This window comes from Cydia strobilella, chromosome 2, assembly GCF_947568885.1.
Source record: "Cydia strobilella chromosome 2, ilCydStro3.1, whole genome shotgun sequence".
Taxonomy (NCBI): domain Eukaryota; kingdom Metazoa; phylum Arthropoda; class Insecta; order Lepidoptera; family Tortricidae; genus Cydia; species Cydia strobilella.
In genome coordinates, this window is record NC_086042.1 from 13,131,202 (window position 1) to 13,152,865 (window position 21,664).

At 37.3% G+C, this 21,664-nt stretch overlaps 1 protein-coding gene across 1 annotated transcript; it reads right to left on the reverse strand.

Annotated features, from left to right (window-relative positions):
- Positions 1-1,347: 1,347 nt before the first annotated feature.
- LOC134752488 (saccharopine dehydrogenase-like oxidoreductase) lies at positions 1,348-21,135 on the reverse strand. The gene is made up of 9 exons (XM_063688183.1): positions 20,905-21,135; positions 19,552-19,720; positions 15,614-15,801; positions 7,666-7,795; positions 6,700-6,814; positions 5,583-5,669; positions 4,584-4,971; positions 3,510-3,604; positions 1,348-1,926 (listed from the first exon to the last, which is right to left on the reverse strand). Exons 2-9 carry the CDS (start codon positions 19,718-19,720, stop codon positions 1,830-1,832), a joined length of 1,269 nt encoding a protein of 422 aa, XP_063544253.1. The 5' UTR covers positions 20,905-21,135; the 3' UTR covers positions 1,348-1,829.
- Positions 21,136-21,664: the final 529 nt, after the last annotated feature.

Genomic DNA, 21,664 nt, shown 5'->3' on the forward strand with positions numbered 1-21,664 from the left:
CAATTGTAAGATCTGGCCACGAGTCACGATTGATGTACAGCAAGTCAGCAACACTTTCAAAACGCTATGGACGCTGTACGCAGCATACGGCTTCAACAGAACCAAGCCCTTATAATGGTTCTTGACATTTCAGTGCTGAGGTGATTCCAGTTATTTTGCCAGGGAATACACACTAAGAAGATACTACGATAAGATACTTATGAAGAGTGAAGTCTTCAAAGGGTTGTTCTGTTTATAAATTGCCGGTTAACACATTAACTGCCAGCGACCCGCTAGGCGGGTTGTCTGTTCGTAGGCGCTTTTCGCTACATACAGTATTTTCCCGTTTTATCGGCTACGCTCGTAGCACGTAGCTCGCGCTGGCACTGAGTGTGTTAACAACTACTGTAATAAAGTGTTGACAACCCGTTTGTTGAACTCCTGCGGCGATGGTCGCGTTTTTAACACCTGTCAGGTCCGCCTAAAGCAAAGGGGGCGCAATATAAGGACTTAGAAATTTTTTGACCAAAAGTGAAAATTATACAGGAATCATAAAACACTTAGAAAAATTTCATTCGAAACGCTAAAATAAGCATGTTTTGTAGAAAAAACTTTTTCTCTAAAATCAAAAATGGCCGAGATATTGGACCTGAAAGTTGAGCCGATTTTTAGGACAGAAAAAGTTCGATGGGTGTTGTTGTCATTATGACCCCTATTTTTTATGATGCTATCGTATAGAAGACGCTAAAATAAGCATGTTTTATAGAAAAAACTTTTTCTCTAAAATCAAAAATGACCGAGATAATAGACTTCAAAATTGGCAAAGCAAAGGGGGTGCAAAAAAAGACTTAGAATTTTTTTAGTAGGTACAATAACATCTGTTCTGGCGCTCTGTTTGATCGCGATCATCGCGGTCAACCTAACACACTCCTCCTCGCTTCGCTCGTCGTCGCACCTATCTTGTCTCTGTTACTTAAATTTACTGTTCCAAACATGCTTATTTTAGCGTCTTCTATACGATAGCATCATAAAAAATAGGGGTCATAATGACAACAACACCCATCGAACTTTTTCTATGTCCTAAAAATCGGCTCAACTTTCAGGTCCAATATCTCGGCCATTTTTGATTTTAGAGAAAAAGTTTTTTCTACAAAACTTGCTTATTTTAGCGTCTTCTATACAATAGCATCATAAAAAATAGGTGTCATAATAACACCAACCCCATCAAAAAAATTTTAAGTCCTGCGCCCCCTTTGCTTTAGTCCAACCAAACGCTCCCATGCTACCGCCGCTGGATATACACAAATGTCTATAGCTTATATTATATATAAAAAAAATATCTTATATTTTTTAATGTTTATTAAATGCCCTCGTTGCCCTTTACATATCTTATGCATGTAGATATATCACATTTGATTAGTTACAATTATGACACAAACAATGGTTACTTAAGCATAAAATAATTTATCTTGTATATCTATTAAAAACGATAACTTTATTTTGGTAAATGTTTGGTTGTACTATCGGTAACATAAGCTGAATAAGCTCTATAAACTATTAACTTGGTAAATGCTTGTTTGTACCTACTATCGAGTAAAATAGTAATAAACTCATCGTATAATAAAGTTATACTAGTTAAAGTTGCAATAGTTTGACTTTCTATCGTAATACATGAAGTTAACATCATTATAAAATCTGCAAATACAAGCAAAAATAAAGGCATATATAACTATAATTTTTAAACGCAGTGTTCCATTACAATCGCACTGGCTAATATGATCATATTGATCATTGACCACTACTGTGATAAATCTGGTATTTAAAAGGTAACTTAAAGATTAACGGTAACATTAATTTTGAACATACTCAAACGTGAGGTTATTTTCGTTGAGGTTCTTGATGAGATCGGTTTTGGCGAATGCAATTCCCGTAGTCAATACTCCGCCACTAAAAATAAAGAAGAAACAATATTTAAGTGTCTAGTTGTGTGATTAACGCTTACGTAATATTGAAGTGATTTCGATGAAGGAAATAGCGATGGTGTTACCGTAACATTCATATTAGATCTTCATGGTAGCTACAAATTAAATATGTAATAAGGCGCGTTTTCAAAAGAAAATTCCTCTAGATGAAGGCTCTACCACGATCGATTTACGAAGATTGATGATAGCAACCTGCCGCATTGTCACACGACGCGCGCGAAAGTCATGCAATAGCTAACGCTGCGTCTTACGTAAGCGAACAACTCGCAAACGCGAAGCGAAGCGGCGATGGCGTTCGCATTCGCAACGAGATCGCCCAAGTAGGACACTTCTATAGGTATCCAAGGACTGATTCACACCGCGCCGCATCGCTTCGCTTTGCGTTCGCGTGTTTTCGCCTACGTAGTACAGTCGAAGGCAAAAATATCGATCCAAACAAATGGCTCAAAAATATGTGAACACGACTTTATTGTCTAAGGTGTTAGAGCGTACACATATTTTTGAAACTTTGGGAATGTATATATATTTATGCCCTTGACTGTACAATGCGTAAGATTATTGGTCTACTTCGGGTTTATCGAAAGGTGCGTTGCAAGTGTTGATAGTCAAAAGTTTGAAAGTGAAAATCACAGAAAACAAAATTTCGTGCGCCAGTCCGACTCGCACTAGGCCGGTTTTTAGCCGCATCAGTCCAATATCTTGGTGCAATGTGTATTTGAAACTTACATTTTGCATGCACATTGGACAGGTGTTATACCATCCTAAGTCACATTCACTTATTCGTTAATTCGTTCGTTCGTTCTTATTCGTACCCATAACACAAGCTTCCTTGGGCTTACCATGGGACTTAGTCAATCTGTGTAAGAATGTCCTATAAAATTTATTTATTTATTTAATTCTAGGTCCATGGGGTCCCAGCGCGCATAAGTTGTTTGCAGAAATCGCGAAGCGTCTGGTTGACGTAACTGGTGACCGAAGAGCTGGCGGCTTTCTCGCACAACGTATCAGCATTGCGATACAGCGGGGAAATGCCGCCAGCATCCTTGGTACAATGCCTCAAGGGCCTATTTTAGATTTAAGCTAGTTATTAATTTTGTTTACGTAGTACCACTGTATATATCTTGTATGTAAATAAATTTATAATACAGCATTCGATACTGTTTTACGATTACATTTAGCCACAGAACAAGTAATAGTATTTATCATACAGAACGGCCACGCACCGCCCCGCCCCGACTCGAATTACGACGCCCGCGACAGCAGACTGACGGCCATTTGCCGGCCGCTCAGTACTATTTTTAAGCAACTTCCCTCAACTATGACGCAAGACGCGTGTACAGACGTGCCGTTCACACATAGAAACGCAAGTGATTTTTGATGTATAGCGTGTCCGCCCAGTTACTTAGTACTCTGTGTAGCTGTGTGTGTAATCATTCACCTCAACTCTCCTTCCGAAATCTATACCTAGGTTGTGAATCCAACCGCAGAACGTACAACGTCGCGTCGCGTCTTAGTATTCCTCTGAAATGCAGTTTACCGTGTACTTACTTGCCAGGCATCTTGGCATGTTCTTTAAGGCAGGTGATGGCCGAAAAGATCAGTGCGGTGACTGTTGCTCCGTAGCCAGGGTTCACGCCTTTCACCTGACGTGAAACACTCAAATGTAAATATAAGTAAAATTGCAATAAATGAAGTGTTATTATTACATACTGAAAGGACCTTATTCTAAATACAAATGACATCTCTTGCCTGAAACATCGAGTTTTACATGCGTAGCCTCTTTTGACGAAGCGATAGGTACCCGTATGCCTACTACGCTATACCACTAAATGGAACCCGAGAAATAAAATAAAAAGACTTGGTGACAAAACAGCAACTAATTTCATAATAGGGATGTTCGAAAAAAGAAACTGATTTGACTAGTCAGGAAAATAACCAATAGGGTATTTTCCTGTTAAGCCTTTATATCAGAATATATAGTTTGGCAAGAGTTGCTTGAGAATCACACTATATTTCTAACGCTAGTGTCGTAATATAGTTTTCAGCACACCAGCTGGTAAAGGCTCTCTTGATTATTCAAAAACTGATGAGAATGTTGCATTTTATCCACAAGTGGGGCAAAGTAATCAGATGCACATTTTGAGTTGTTTCCTTATGTTAGCAGGTAGAATGGATTTTTAATTGATGATTTTGAATGATAAATATTACATAACGACGACTACTTTAATGACGTTCATTTGAATTTGATTTTGTTGGATATTGTTCGATATCTTAGTTTATATTTTCTTCGGGTCAGTGTGGTGAAAAATTTTGTATTTCACTCGGGTGCAAAATTTGATAACGCATTCACTGCCAGGGGGCGTGGCCTAGGAACAAACTTGTATGACGGTGAACGCACATGTGCGTTGGGGGCAATGAATGTGTTAACACTCGTGCTTTGAAACCCTCGCAACGCTCAACATTCCACTTTTCGAACCACTCGATACGCTCGTGGTTCAACTTTGAAATCTTTCGCTTGCTCTGGTTTCAATATTAGCACGAGCGGTTAAATAACAACTTTGCCCCCTTGCAAAACAAATAACTATTTATTCTACTTCGTTATTACTAATAAAAAAAAATTACCCTGACTACAGCTTTCTTAGTGGGCTTGGTCGCGTCCACGTCGGCGCCCTTCTCCCACCCCTCGCCGTACAACTCGAACATGAAGGACGTGTTGTTCATCACGCTGTCCGTGGGGCCCTCGCGGCTCACCGTGCCCGCGGAGAACAACCGCGGGTACTTCAGGAGCAGCATCCTGGTCAGCGAGAACTTGGCCATGACGAGTAGGACTGTGGCCACGAGGGAGGTGAGGATGGTGGCGAAGAGCGAGGGCAGTTTGACGTAGGGCTTGAACTGGACCGGGCGTTTGTGGTCCACCTCGTACCCGTGGCGCTGCGTGCGGTACACGACGGACGCGTCCGAGCCGGGGAACGGGAGGCAGTACGCGCCGTCGTGCTTGTGGACGATGCCCCTGGAAAGGACAACAGTAATTAAGGTACAACTAGGAAACAAAACATTTTTTTTTAAATTATATATACCGTAATCCCGTAAGGGATTCGTATAGGAGGTGCGAGCCCTACTGCAGATTGCATATATGTACTCAAGAATTTGGGATGGGTAGGTGGCCTAGTCAGGGCGTTGTGGTCAGGGCATTAGCCACGTATTTAAGCCGAAGCCGCCGGTTCGATGCCGGCCTCGGCCACTAGAAGGGCGTGGTCACTTTTTATTTTGCAGTATATTTTTACAGCTATTTCAGTTTAAAGTAATTAAGGTAAACAATTTTCAGTGTATTAGCTTCTGTATTACCGAAAACTTCCGTCTAAAATACACGTGAAAGCTAAACTGTACGTTAGAAGTCATACTAGACCGGGCTCTCAGTGAAGTTCCGTTTGCAAAAATAGCGCACCGCAGATCGACTTCTGATCCTTGTAGTGGGGTTCATACGCTCCTAGAAACCCGATGTTGCCGGGCTGAAAAGTGGTGCCGTTACCCCCACTAGCCCTTTGAATTTCCCCCTTACAATTCTCATACATTCGCATTGTTATTTACAGCAAATTAGGCACTGAATGTTAACGCAGTTACCGGGGATGTAACTTCGGCTTGAAGCTCGGCAAACGGTCCGGGTACAGCTGTTTCCGTAGTGCAGGTAGCTTATTGCGGCTGCAAATTCTGGAACCAGAGAAATACACTATAAAATATTACACATTTCCATGACATATTAAAATCTTGAAATATAAAAATACGAAACTAAGCACGCACTGCATATTACGCATACTTATGGAATTTCTATATATGCCTACTTGAATAATGAACTATCTTTATCATATAATATGGAAATATATTTTGGGGTTATTCCACCTATATAGAGTTGGTATTTACGACTAAAGAAAGAAGTTACATTTTAGATCTTTGTGCTTGTGTAGCCTTCAAAACTTTCCCGAATCATAATTAATCATACCTAATCTTTACGCCAATAGTTCGAGGGTCAGATGGTTACTTTTACCCGAGTTAAAACACTCTACTTTACATTTCGACTATGAGGAAAGTCACACAAGGCAATATTTTGACGGTTAAGAGAATTAGGGACTGGAATTGACGTCATTTACATTTTGATCGGAAAAATATTCTAAAACCATAGACAATGCGATCATAAATTGGGATGTGTCTGAAACAGCCTTAATGTATACGCGCTTTAAAAAAAGTGTAACTGAATGAATGTAATGTAATAATAATATGTTTAACATTCATCGTCATTTATGTTGATTTATTGACGAATATTTGTCTATTTCATAATTTTTTTTACATATTAAATACAAGAAGTATATTTTTTTTAATAATGCAATGCAATTGACATTAACGGCTCATTTGGAAGGTGCGAGAACTCGCATGCTATATAGTTTCATTACATTGTTATTTGATCGGTCGGCTGAGTTGATGTAACCTCAATGGTCCGCAATATAATATTAGTTCTAAAATTTTCGATTTCGATAATACTTGGTCTGAAAATGCGGAAGCTAATATGAGAGCTTTAAACTGAATAATATAGCATATATGGCTGTTAGCCGTTGCTCGAAGTACAAATAATAAAAATACTTTCCATCCTAAGGTGGGAAATGCAATTTTCCACCCAGCTATCAGCCTATGAAAGGTGAACTTTCCGAATAGGAGAGATGAAAAATAATTTGCTTTCTCGCCTTACCCGTTCACAAGAGATTCCCAAGTGCCGTAGTGTATGGCGCCGTTCTTGGCTGCCTCACTTTTGTACTCCGGCGCCACTTGCGTGTTTAGGTAAGATTCCACGGAATTCAGAGTCCCTGAAAAACAGATGAGAACAATATCAGAACAACAGTAAACTAATTACCCCCTTATTCATAAAACTTTACGAGCCTGAATTGGTTAAATTATGTTTTATCCCTTTCTTACAAACACGTATGTCAGAATGACAGATAAAGACAAACGCTTCATAGCTAATTCAGACTTGTAATGTCTTTACCGAGATGAATGATATTAAATAGTCTTAGATTACCAACCAAATATCGCATTGTGATGGTGAAGGTTTTATTTGACACTGAGTAATTACTTCTTATTCTGGACTGGATGCAAGTCTAGGGTTAAAGCAGCCCGCAAGCCGGGCAGTCAAGCTCTCCCGATAGTTAAAGAAATGTAATTTGATAATGAGAGCATAACATTCAAAATCTAAATATTGCAGCAAACAGGGAAACCCATACCACTCATGGCTCAGTAGTCAATTGTCAAATTGGTGATATAGGCGCCTGTTGACTACTGAGCCATATATCGGGGTTTTCGGTGCGGGAATGTTTGACATTAGCCAAAGAGTAGGTATTGACTTAAAAAAACAGAATGTACTCTAGCAGGTTTCTACCTAATAAATAATTAATTAAATAAAAAGAATAAATACAAATTATGATCTTTACATTTGAACTTTGCTACAAAGTGAAACACAATTTTAACCACCACACCAACGCTAGTAAAATACTTACTGTAAAAGATTACAAATCAAATCCAAATGTACGTTATTTAACGTTATTAACCACAGCTATGCCTCTTCGCTTGGTTGTTTTCGTCTTTCTTATTATTATAATGTCAATCCAAAATGAGGACTACGTTTGTATGGAGAAGCGGACCACTATCCTCTTAAGCTTACCTTCGAAGTTCTGCTGCATGTAGACGAGTCCCATGTCGTTGGGGATGCTATCAAAGCCGCACGCGCTCACGATGTACACGCCTGCCTCTCGGGCGGCCTGGTCGTATTTTAGTTGCATTGATTCGATGAACTGGAAACATAATACGGAGTCTTTGTAGTTTTCATTTTGACCGAGCGAAGTGAATCAATAAAATTATATAAAAAATGTAGATTTTTTTCGAAAATGGCAGCCATAAGGGGTGGAGGGGGGTCAAAAAAGTCAAAAGGTACCTATATCTACTGCTCACATGTGGCTATGACTACCTATGGCTATGTATACCTTTTGACTTTTTTGACCCCCCTCCACCCCTTATGGCTTTGCCATTTTCGAAAAAAATCTACACTCCACAATCAATCTCCACTTATCACTGATCAAATCAGTAAGCCCATTAAAGACAGAAATATGCCTATTTAATCAAGGGTTATCATTATCACGCATTCAACCAGTTATTTCTCCTCAATATACCGATTAACTAATATTTACAGATAACGGCAATATAATAATAGTTTATTTTTATTTTTGAGGAAACATAAAAAATACAATCTATTAACAAAATAACATGACCCAATGATCAAATCAGTAAGCCCATTAAAGACAGAAATATGCCTATTTAATCAAGGGTTATCATTATCACGCATTCAACCAGTTATTTCTCCTCAATATACCGATTAACTAATATTTACAGATAACGGCAATATAATAATAGTTTATTTTTATTTTTGAGGAAACATAAAAAATACAATCTATTAACAAAATAACATGACCCAATGATCAAATCAGTAAGCCCATTAAAGACAGAAATATGCCTATTTAATCAAGAGTTATCATTATCACGCATTCAACCAGTTATTTCTCCTCAATATACAGATTAACTAATATTTACGGATAACGGCATTATAATAATAGTTTATTTTTATTTTTGATGAAACATAAAAAAAATACAGTCTATGTAAAAACAAAATAACATGACGCAATCACGACGCAATATACCCAAAATATGAGTAACATATGAGGAGTCTTTTCAAAAGGTCTTATTTCTCTATTAAATCCATACAAAAATAAACCCTTTTATCCTACTTAAAGGGTTTATTTTTGGATGGATTTCATAGAGAAATAAGACCTTTCAAAAAGACACTCCTCATATGATGTGTATTGCGTCATACTAACAAGGTTACCTACTGATCACGTAAGTTTACTAATCTTATAGCTCGCATTAATTTTACTACAACCTACACTACAGCGTCTGTTTCGATTTTTGTTGCCTTCGGGTAAAGGCATTTAATTATCTAAGTACATACTTAATTAGAAAAATGAGATTTAAAAAAATCTTAATTTAGTTTGGTGTGCCATTTAATTTATTGCAGTTTTGAGAATAGTACCACCGTACAGAAAATTCACTCCTTCACAAAAGTCAGATTTAGGTGTAAAATTATACCTATACTCGCCGCCTGCAAGCAAAACTGAAACATAACTGTGCACGAACCGTGAATCTTCTTTGCGCGCCGCAGTTTTATGACCGAGTTGCGAGTGTCGGCACGGCCCGGAGTTGTCACTTTACAAGTTTTTATACCTATACCTACCTACGGATTTATAATTTTTAAGATAAATATGTAGGAATTACAAACGTTGATTGTTTACAAATAAACATATTTTTTTTATTCGGAGATAGTATGTCTGATTCTCACGGAAGTAGGTATGCCACAGAAGTACTTATTCCTTTGAAAATATGTCGGTCAATATAGTACGGAATTTAAAAAAAAGATATTTCTGCTTCCTTGTTCTTCCGTTTATTCAGACATCCGTAAACAGAACAATATCTATAGATTTAGGTTTCGAAGGCATTATGTATTTTCAATTTTGCGCGAGTCGAGCGGCAGCAGCCCATTGCTATACGCCTGCCCGGGAGGCGCGCCGGCCAAATGTACCTAAACTGCCAAGTGACACCCCCGTGGTCAATACGATGAGTTTGATGATTATCACAATCATCTGATTATGGCGTTGTTTTTATTTCATTACCTGAGTATTCATCTAATAATATATTAAATAAATGTAGCAAATGTAAACAAAATTATCATTCCAATCATAGCCACTACATGACGCATAAACATCGAAGTTGACCTTCGATCACTACCAGACTGAATGACCGAATCACACCGATATAGGACGGTAGGTACCTATAGAATAATAATACATCGTATAAGTACAGTCGAGTTCATAAATATGTATACATTTCTTCACCTTAATCCATTGCAATAAGGTGAAAAAATGTATACATATTTATGAACACGGCTGTACTATGAAACTTGCTATTTCAATGTACTAGTTGCACCAACATTTTTGTACCCTACAGTAGTGGCAAACAAGCTTACAGGCTACCTAATGGTAAGCGGACCCAGTGGCTATGGATATATGCTACTCCGAATTGTTGTATGCCATTCTTGGCTATGGACGCAAGCTGACTAAACTAAGCCTAAGCCTAAGCTTTTTATATCCCAGATAGATTCGATTCACTAATTTACAACCTAATCTAACTGTAATTTTAGTACTTACGCACAGTGGGTTGTAGATTGGCAGACAGTTTAGGCATGTTATTAATTAATTATGTCCAATCACCATTTACTGTACAGAAGAATATTGAAAACATGTAAGTACCTGAACAATAAAGGCGTGATCAAATACCTGACACCTGGTTTCCACGAACCTAGTGTATTTCTACCTATAATAGATAAGTCCTTTTACACGCTACAGGAGTTTTTTGAAGACAGACAGTTTAATTTAGAAATAATTTAATGTAAACCATTGCAGTATACCTAGTTTTATTTTGTTATTTAGTTGTAAGATTGCTGCGCCCTTTCAGGGTCCATATTATGTAATAATGTACGGTGTAATATGTTGGCAATAAATGCTTTGTCTTTGTCTTTGTCTTGACGTAGGTAAATTGTTGACGAAGTATGAAATATTTTGAAGCTAGCTTTTTGCATGACTTGTCGCTAGGCTTTTATACACAGGTGCAGGATTCCGATTTTATTTCATATTTTCTGTCGTTGATACGAAATAGTCTTCTTCTAGGTAAGACACCTAATAAAAAAAATATTGCACCTGAGACTAAGCGACGTTGGAGATTTGCGCGTAACCCAATTTTATGATATTCTCATGTTTCCCCAAAAACTAATATGTCAGAAGATCCGATGTAAGATAATGAAAAAATGGCCATGAACCACTCGGAATAATCCCAGTTGCAATTATTCTAAAAGCAGCATCATTATTCCTTGAACACATGTTAATTGTCATTCCACTGGTAATCATAGTCGGAATTGAAATAATTATCGTCGATTATATAGTTGGTAAATGTTTGTGAGTTGTAGGTACAATGCACCACCACCACAATGGTACCACTGCAGTTTCCCATATCAGTTGCATTATAAATAGCAACAATTCAGCCCTATCAGAACACCATATTATAGAATGTTCTAGATTCCCAATTGGCATAGGTAATTACCATCACTACACTACCTATAAAGAAACCGACCGCCTGTGAACTGTTAGAGATGTGATATCTGCCGGAGTGTGAACGTTCCATCCTTAAGAGCGCTATTACATTTCGGCGTTGAGCGAGTTTAGGTATTTTACGCGCTGCGGCGGGCTGTGCGAGCTCAGTATGCCGATCCCTTCTACCACGTTTTCCCTCTCGCTCGCACTACAATGATGGATTAAATAATCTTGATCCTTCGTGAAGCATACTGAAAACAATTATAACGACACTAACTGTACTTGAATTTTAAAATCCTAATTATTGTTATTTGGTACGAAAATACTAAATCCAATGCAAATGTACTTACTTTTGTATTATAAAAGAATTATTTTATACTAGAAAGAAATTATACTCGCTTGTTTACATGTTTCGTCATTACATTTGGTACAGGTATAGGGTAACCGTACCGCATGGGTAGCGAAACTATTTTAGCTATATGTAGCAGTGTTGGCCGTAATTGTTAATTTTAATTAACCATTGATCACTTGCATTAACCATTAGTTACGCCATTAACCAATTGCATTAAAGTTAATTCGAATTAAATTTTTGAGACGCTAATGGCCATTGAAGTTAAAGTTTTGTTTAGTGTTGTTTGACATATCAGTCAAATTTGACAGATTGACAGTTTTTGTCTTTTTTAGTGAAAATGAACATGGTTTGTTTGCTAAATTATATCCCAAAAAGATAATTTTCACTGAAAATGACAAAAACTGTCAATCTGTCAAACTTGACTGATATGTCAAACAACACTAAACTATGTCACTTAGTACCAAACTAACAAAACGTTAATTTTCACAAAAAATTACAAAAACTGCCAAACTGTCAATTTTGACAGTTTTGACAGATGTGTCAAACTACATATTCCATCCCATGACTAATGTTGAAGGTCCTATCAAAATTGGACAAGCCGTTTCGATCTGGGATCCAAAACTCTCAAAAATGTCAATTTTGACAGATAGTATAAATCTACACTTAACAATGTTACTTGGTGCTAAATTCTATCCCAAAAAGACAATTTTCCGTGAAAATGACAAAAACTGTCAATCTGTCAAATTTGACTGATATGTCAACCAAACCTTAGTTCCACTAGGTACTGCCAGGGTTCAGCATCAGCTCTATCATGGGTACTGCTCTCCTAAGTGCTCATCAAGACGAGTCGGATGACTAAAACAGCGTGTGCCTATGTTGCACCAATCCTAAGTTCCACTAGGTACTGCCACGGTTCAGCATCAGCTCTATCATGAGTACTGCTCTCCCAAGTTGCTCATCAAGACGAGTCGAATGATCAAAACAGTGTGCGCCTATGTTGCACCAAACCTAAGTTCCAGTAGGTACTGCCAGGGTTCATAAGGAGGATGAGTAATACATACTCAAAACTTATACAAGTTCAGTCTTAGTTATATCGGAGCATCGTTTATAATGGCGTAAACGCCATCGACAATAAGGTCCCCTTTTGTAGGAAATACCACATTTTATTCTGTTTTTAGTATTTGTTGTTATAGCGGCAACAGAAATACATCTGTGAAACTTTCAACTGTCTAGCTATCACGGTTCATGAGATACAGCCTGGTGACAGACGGACAGACAGACAGACAGACAGCGGAGTCCTAGTAATAGGGTCCCGTTTTTACCCTTTGGGTACGGAACCCTAAAAACATAATAAAATAGATATTTAAGTGGTGCTCCCATACAACGAACGTGATTTATTTACCGTTTTGTGCGTAGTACGGAACCCTTTGTGCGCGAGTCCGACTCGCACTTGGCTGTTTTTTATTTTATTTACTACCTATAAAATGTCAGGTAATTTCAAATATTTTTATTGTTGTTCGGAAGTTTGTTATGTTACTATACTATATTATAATACTATAACAACAAATACAGTACTCGGATCAAAGTTTCTCAGTCGCAGTTTACACGCACACAGTATAGCGTTTTACACGGCGCCTGCCGCACACAACGATAAAAAACCTCGTTGTCGCCGTCGAAAACGTGCGGAGCCGACCGACACAGGTCCGACCTCTTCAAGCTCTGCCGCGGTAATGAAATCGCCAGCGCGCGTCATCGGCAATATAGAGTAGTTTTCAAAAAATTGCCAAAAAATTAAAGTAGAATTTGATAAACAGAAATGTATACCAACAGTATAAGCATACGTTGTAGATTGCTCGTGTATAAAAATGACTTCGATACTAAGTAGATTTTCGTAGGAATTTACACTTGTTTCGAAGAGAAAATTCAATTCGTTTAACATTGATTTTCTCTTTCTTAAAAGCATGTAGGAAGAATATCGTTCGATATTCCTAAAGTACAGGATATTAGTAATACAAAATATCCAACTTTAGCAGAGTAAACTTCTCAAAATTTACAAATAAGAGCTCACAATTCAGTGCTTTACGCGGTTTTTCGTAAACGACCATCAGAAAAAAAATCATTACTAATTTAATTAGTCCTTTTTCTAAAATGTACAACGATATTCCTAAAGATAAGAAGACGCTCTTACTGGAACAAGTACTCTTTATTTCTAATAATGAGCGTAAAATCTTAAATCTTGTCGGGAATATCATCAATTTTACATTATTTCGACTTTTCTTGTAAGAACGCTCTTAATAAGTACGATCACGCAGCTAAACGGGTAAACACATCTATGATAATATATGATATTATATTTGTAGAGCCATAAGAGAGCGTCAATATAATTTTGAGCGCTCATTCGTACAATATATTATTGTTGGTGAGTGTTGACGGTACTGAACTAACTTTTCAGCTGCAAACTACCTATAATTTATAGTTAAACGTTCCCTTAAGAGGCCGGTGTCGATTTTAGTCGCAAAAATGTAAAATTGATAGATTTAGTCGGTGAAATTGTATACCTTTTGTTACCTAATTGAAATAACAAGTACTGGTTTCTATTAGCGCATCTTCTTATCTTACCTTTTATCAGATCAATTTGTTGAAAACAGACTCACTAAATTAGTAATGTTTGCTTTTCTGATGGACGTTTAGGTAAACGCGCGTAAAGCACTGATTTTGTCGCTCTTATTTGTAAATTTCGTAAAGTTTGGACGGCTAAACATGGTTATTTTGTATTACACATATCCTGTTCTTGACGTTTATCAGACTACATTTTTATTATTATGACTTTGAAGTAGTTTAAATGAAAGTTAGAAGAAATCAATTTTCTCCAGAAATTACTTCAAAACAAGTGACAATTTCTCTGAAAATCGACTTAATTTCAACGTAATTTTGATACTTAAACAATCTACAACATTTGTTGAAACTATTCTTATACATCAATTTGTATAATTTACCACCATAAATTTTTGATGAATTTTTAAAAACTGCCCCTTCTTTTCATATATTACCGGAGACGCACGCTTGCGACCTCATTATTAAAAGGCAAGATGAGAAGACGTGCTAATAGAAACCAATACTTGTTATTTAGATATTACGTAACAAAACGTGTATAATTTCAACGACTAAATCTATCAATTTAAAATTTTTGCTCCAAAATCGACTACGGCCTCTTAAACCAACTTGCTAGTCTTTCTACCGCGAGACAGGTCATTTAGGTCACCTATTGTTCCACAGTAATAAGTGGTAAATATTGTGAAGGTCACTGTACGGTCTACGACACAATTATAAGCATCTTTTTTCAACATTATCTCAATGGACTAAGTAAAAAATGTGAATGTAGAATTTGTAGAAATGTAGACTGTACACTGTACCTATAACGACAATAATAATTTAAAGGATGTCTAGACCGGGACATTATGTTGAGAGGTCAAGCTTGATGATAAATTTATTTGTAATATTTATTTTGCAAAATTCAAACACTCAATATTCTTTTGGTGAGGATTTTAAATAAATGTTATTTATTAAGGCGTTTATGTCTAATGTGTGTTTGCAATTCATTTTATCATTTGTAATAAACGAAGGGACCAAAAACAGAATAAATTAAGCGAATAGTTGCATGTTCAATTGTTCATTTTATTAGACAAAGCCTATTTCATTTCAATCAACCTTCGACAGCATGTAGCAAAGCAGACAATCACTGTAGTGTATGTAAAGCATACTAACGCTGCGTCTTACGTAAGCGAACAACTCGCGAACGCGAAGCGGCGCGGCGGGCCCACGGCGTTCGCGTTCGCAACGAGATCGCCCACGTAGGACACTTCTATAGGTATCAAATGATTGATTCACCCCGCGCCGCATCGCTTCGCTTCGCGTTCAGGTGTTGTTCGCGTACTTACGTACGTAGTACGCTGCGTAACGGCTCCCCATCACATGCGTCTTAGTAACGCGTGCGCTTTACAGCTTGTATGGGCCGCAGCAGTTAACAATTATTGTACAGTTATAAAGAGTGGTAGGTAAGTACTTACAAACGGCTCCCCACTGACGTCGACCACATGCGTCTTAGTAGCGACCGCTGCTTTGACCACTGGCTCGCCATACAACTTGTACGGGCCGCAGCAGTTGGCGACCACTCGCGCCTGCTCGCACATGTGCTTGATGGACTCTTCGTCGGACACGTCGGCTACTATGATCTTGGTGCTGGAGAGGTTTACACCTGTGAATAATTTACAAGGGTTTTATTTCGTTTCATCTGCATCTATCCGAAATCAAAATTTATACTAATATTATAAATGCGGAAGCCTGTCTGTCTGTCTGTGTGTTACCTCTTCACGCTTAAACCACAGAACCGATTCAGTTGAAATTTGACATAGATAATTTGAGTCCTGGGGAAGGACATAGGATATTTTTTTCCCGGAAATCATCCCTTAAGAGGGTGAAAATTATCTCACTTCCACCCCGAAAGTGAGATAATTGATGCATCGCCTGATAATTATGTAACTATTATGCTCAAATTGAATCATTGCCTTTACATTTTATCAAGGTGTTAAAAGTTAGAATTGTCTCTCAAATAAGGATATAAGGAAGTTGGTATAGGGAATCAATAAAAAGCAGATTGGATAAAAAAAGAAGCTACCTAAAATACTAATTCTACGCAGACGAAATCGCGGGCAAAAGCTAGTATTATTATAAATACAAAAGTGTGTCTGTCTGTCTGTCTGTTACCTCTACACGCTTAAACCGCTGAACCGATTTAGTTGAAATTTGGTATACTATAGAGATAGTTTGAGTCCCGGGGAAGGACGGTATTTCATACTATATTAATCAAATTTTAATTGTTAAAACAGTTAGTAATAGTACATTACGATACAACGATTTGATCAAGTCGATTTAAAACACTCCCTTCGGTCGTGTTTTAATTTATCGCCACGAGTTGCGGCTTAGCTATTCGCACATGTATCGTACGTTTTACAGTACATATGGCTCTTTAAATGTTAGACATAGTGACGTAATGCGCTAATTATCGCACTAGTGCGGTAAAGTAGCACCATAATTGTGTACCGTAAAAAACCGGCCAAGTGCGAGTCGGACTCGCGCACGAAGAGTTCCGTACCATTACGCAGAAAACGGCAAAAAAATCAAGTTTGTTGTATGGGAGCCCCACTTAAATATTTATTTTATTCTGTTTTTAGTACTCGTATTTGTTGTATAGCAGCAACAGAAATACATAATCGGTGAAATTTTCAACTGTCTAGCTATCACGGTTCATGAGATACAGCCTGGTGACAGACGGACAGACAGACAGACAGACAGACAACGGAGTCTTAGTAATAGGGTCCCGTTTTTACCCGTTGGGTACGGAACCCTAAAAAGTATTATTTTGCCCTTGTAGAGGTCAGTATCTGCTAAAGTCGTAATCATACTACATGTAAACACAAGGCCGATAAACTAGTCATTGTCGGTAGTTAAAGATTTATTTTAAGCGTATTGCTTTTCCAGTTCGGTTTAAAAATAAACTCCCGCGCAATGGAAAACTTCCCTGTATTTAATCCTCTGATATGTAGCAATAACAACAGCATAACTAATGGACTCGTCAAAGTCAACTTTAGAGTGTTATGCCATCTCAAACGTCAAGATGCTAAATAATCGTTATCTCCATAGTCATTATATCTATACAGGTTTAAAAAACAGTTTCGTTATACATCATTTTAAAAACAAGGTGTAGAGCAGCCTTGATCTCGTTATTAATTTCCTTTAACTGGCCATGATTTAGCCATTGACACGGTTGGAGCCTTTAGCCATCATGTCAAAGTTATTAAAGTTTATTAGATAAATGTTTGTTCATTTAAACTTTATTATTACCTATACAAGTAGGTATATATAATCTTGTGTTAATTGAATGTACAGTATAGTATACATTCATATATGTGCCAAAGAGCACCCGATTAAGTACATACTTTTAACAGGTACCTTGCCTTCATCATGCATTCTAATCATTATCGGAAAAACGACGATAAAACTTGTGTTTATCAGTTAAATTATAGGTTGCCCACATAGTTATAGGGTGCGTTGCGATAATGCGAATCTTGCGACCAAAGGTTATCACAGTCAGTATGCCGTAGATAGGTAATAGGTATACCTAAAGGTTGTCACACGTAATAAACATGTACACTCAATAATGTCAAAGTCCTTCAAATCCTAGTAATTTAAATGAATAATAATGTATGGTAATGTATGGTGGTGGTATGGATACATAGTGATGACTTGGTGATGACAATCCTTACATAATTTTAGATTGTCAATCACTGTATTGTTTACGCATCACACTTCAAGCTAAAAAAAGTATGGTTGATGAATATTACACCTTGTTATGTTGGGTTATATTGCTAGCATAAATATGCCTTATAAGTTGGTTGTACCTACTGCGAAAAAAGGTTTGAGCTGCTGTCAATACTACTTTAATACATAATAATGAGTTTTTTAAATACTCATCACAATTTGCCTCATACTAGATGATATTTGTTACCTTACTGCTTTATAAAGTAGATGACCAATGCCAAGGAGTGTTAAGTTTCAGTTCTTTTGTAATGGTTTTTAGGGTTCCGTACCCAAAGGGTGAAAACGGGACCCTATTACTAAGACTCCACTGTCCGTCTGTCTGTCACCAGGCTGTATCTCATGAACCGTGATAGCCAGACAGTTGAAATTTTCACAGATGATGTATTTCTGTTGCCGCTATCAGAACAAATACTAAAAAGTACGGAACCGAAACGGAACCCTCGGTAGGCGAGTCCAACTCGCACTTGTCCTGTTTTTATCTGTAACGTCCGCCCATGAAAATGTAATAGACGTAGGTATATACAGTGTGGAAAAAATTAATGGGCCCTGGAGGGAAAGTGCCTTAAAACCTTAAGTTAGCTCATGGTTAGCTCATTTTACTAAAAGGAAACATTCTTTTATTTTTAAAAAGAATCATAACTGCATTGAAAGTTAATTTTTTTATTCGCTTAGTCACACCCGGGAATTGGACCGACTAAAAATAAAAAAAGGAAATGCTATTTTATTCCATTTGTCAATACAGTTCATGTTAATGTTAAAATTTCAAAGAAACATTCGGTCTTACACTGGCCTATCGTAAAAAATATCCATAAAATCGAATATTTCGTATTATTTGAATTTTAAGTTGGTTCTTGCAGTCTTGTTTCTTATTAAAAATAAATGAATGTTCCATTTAAGCAAAATTAGCTAACTTAAGGTTTTAAGGGACTTTCCCTCCAGGGCCCATTAATTTTTTCCACACTGTATAATCTTGATTCATGATTGTGTACTACTAACCAGTGAATATTTATAGGTGGTGAAGAAAATGTTACCAACAAATATATTTAACAGGCCCGTGTTGCATAATTAATCAACTAATATTACAAGCGAAATTCCTTTTCTAATTCCACTTATTAGAAAAGGTGTTCTGCTTGTAATAGTAGTTGTAGTTTAAGCTTAGAATAAATTTAAAAGTGGAAAAATTACTGCCTTGGGTGAGACTTGAACTCACGGCCTCTGGAGTTCAAGTCTCACCCAAGGCAGTAATTTTTCCACTTTTAAATTTATTCTAAGCTTAATAGCATCGATCGCAGACGTTTCTGCTTGTTAAAAATTAATTTAGTTGTAGTTTATTATGCAACACGGCCCAGGTATATAATTTTTTTTTTAAATAGGTACATCAAAGGTAGTCATAAAGTGTCATATGGACAAGATGTAATGGTACTATAGCTAGACTGAGCTATTATTTGTACTTATTGTGCTGAAATAAAATTAATACATATGGGTTGATTTCAAAGGTTTTTGCATTTGTTTTATTAGGGTAACAAAAAATGCTCAATCATTTATATGAATATGATCTTTAAATCAGTTAAATTGAGCACAATATGTTTTTTTAATTCATCCATTTGGTGTTTAAATTCTCCCTTACCAGTCAATTTTCCAATATCAGCCATAAGGGTCTCCAACTTGGACTGTGAGCGGCCAGCCACTCCCCATGTCAGCCCTGTGTACTTCTTGGCAACACGGACTAACTCTTCAACCGCTTTCTTGCCGGTGAAGCCTGTGGCCCCAAACACCACTATATCGAGACGTGACATCTGTTGAAAACATAATTACCTATTATTTATGTGGTAAACAACTGCTGTTCCCTGGTAAATACATATCGACGCTGGAAAGGAGAAATTGGATAAACAACACGTAGCTAACTTTACAAGGGAGCCAAACAACTGTGATATTTTCTGAAAAAAATCATTAAAATTCATAATGAAGTCGAATATCTTAAATGAATAACTTTATAAATGGCTATAGTGATACATCCTATATTCTATCTATCTATCTAGCCCTTTTATTCTGAGCTAGAGTATGTCCCGAAGCTCAGTGTGCCGCTTGGCAAAGGCCTCCTCTAGCTCTTTCCATTGAGGTCTGTCGTGGGCCACTCTTCTCCAGTTCGGGCCCGCTGTGAGTTTGAGTTCATCCTCCCATCTTGTTCGAGGTCTCCTCTGGCCCCGTGTACAACCTCTTGGATACCAATCTGTTACTATTTTGCTCCATTTTTCCCGCCTGTCTCTCAACATGTGGCCAGTCCATCTCCACTTCTGCTGATCTATTTTAGTGAGTATGTCGGTCACTTTTGTTTTTTGTCTCAGGTCTTCATTTCTCACTTTGTCTAGTCTGCATGTTCCCGTCATACTTCTTTCCATTGACCTCTGGCAATACTTAAGCCTGTCTCGGTGCTCTTTGTTGAGTGCCCATGTCTCACATCCGTATGTAATGCAGGGTAAGATACATGTGTTAAATACTTTTCTTTTTATGGTAATGCTGAGATTAGTGGACTTCATGACTTCCTTATTATCCTATCATAATTTTACCTTTAAATGCGTTATTTTAGCAAATAAATAAAATAAAATAAAATAAAATAACCGGACAAGTGCGAGTCGGACTCGCCCAGCGAGGGTTCCGTACTTTTTAGTATTGTTATACACAACAATACATCATCTGTAAAAATTTCAACTGTCTAGCTATCACGGTTCATGAGATACAGCCTGGTGACAGACAGACAGAGGAGTCTTAGTAATAGGGTCCGGTTTTTACCCTTTGGGTACGGAACCCTAAAAATGAAGGTAGGTATCTTTGGGGAAGACAAAAGATAAAATTATAAACAATACATTCTTTAAAGTATTTTCCTTCAATTACACTTTTTTCGGGGTAAATAAAATATTTTAGAGACTAGAAAGCACTAGCTCACCTAATTAATCAAATTAAACAGATGGTGATCTCTTACCTTAAAAATTAATGGAATCAAAATAACCACAAGAATTACTCGGTGCAGGCGTAGTAAGTTTTAACTCTTTGCCAGTTAAAGAAGGATAATGATAATAAATTATCTCGGACTGGGACAGGACTCAAAAGGAAGAACTAAGCAGCGCTTCGATACAAGAATTAAAATCTTGAAAGATATGACTGTGAAGTATGACACTAATTACCAAACTGCGCCGCGCCGGCCGGCTGAAGGCTGATTGTGATTACTTGACAGTCAGTTGACACTCTTGAGCTCTTGACAGGTAGTTTTTTTTAAGGGCTCTACAGATGTAAAACTAAACAGTATTCAACAATACGCGGGGTATTCAAAAACTAATTTTATTAAACTATTCTTGTAAATAAGTTTAGATTAATCTTATTCCAAGTACCTTATACAGTTTGCTCTGTAGCAAAGAATATAAAGGTCCCTCCTCACTCCGCGAATCGCGACGCGAAGCCGCGAACGCGAGTGTGGAGTCTTATCTAGATCGCTAATCAGCGAAATCGACTCTTCGCGCCGCGTAGTCTGGAGCGAGCTTAATAATCACTAAGAGAAGAACGTTCAGGCGCTTTAGTCCTTCTTCCGTGTTATTAACATATATACCAGGTATTTCCTGTAACAGGAGCACTAAATTAAGCTGTAGGCTGTACTCCTCATACTGACCAACATTAGTTTAGCAACTTAAAAATTACTTTTGTTTTGATTTTTATTACACTTTAAAGTTTATTCTAAGACGCAATGT

What these genes read in the sequence shown, in the direction of transcription:
- LOC134752488 (XM_063688183.1), bottom strand. Translation starts at nt 19,720, where the DNA reads ATGTCACGTCTCGATATAGTGGTGTTTGGGGCCACAGGCTTCACCGGC. An exon ending in TGGGAATCTCTTGTGAACGG is followed by an intron (nt 5,670 to 6,699) that starts GTAAGGCGAGAA and finishes CTCTGGTTCCAG; the next exon opens with AATTTGCAGCCGCAATAAGC. An exon ending in CTAAGAAAGCTGTAGTCAGG is followed by an intron (nt 3,605 to 4,583) that starts GTAATTTTTTTT and finishes GTTTCACGTCAG; the next exon opens with GTGAAAGGCGTGAACCCTGG.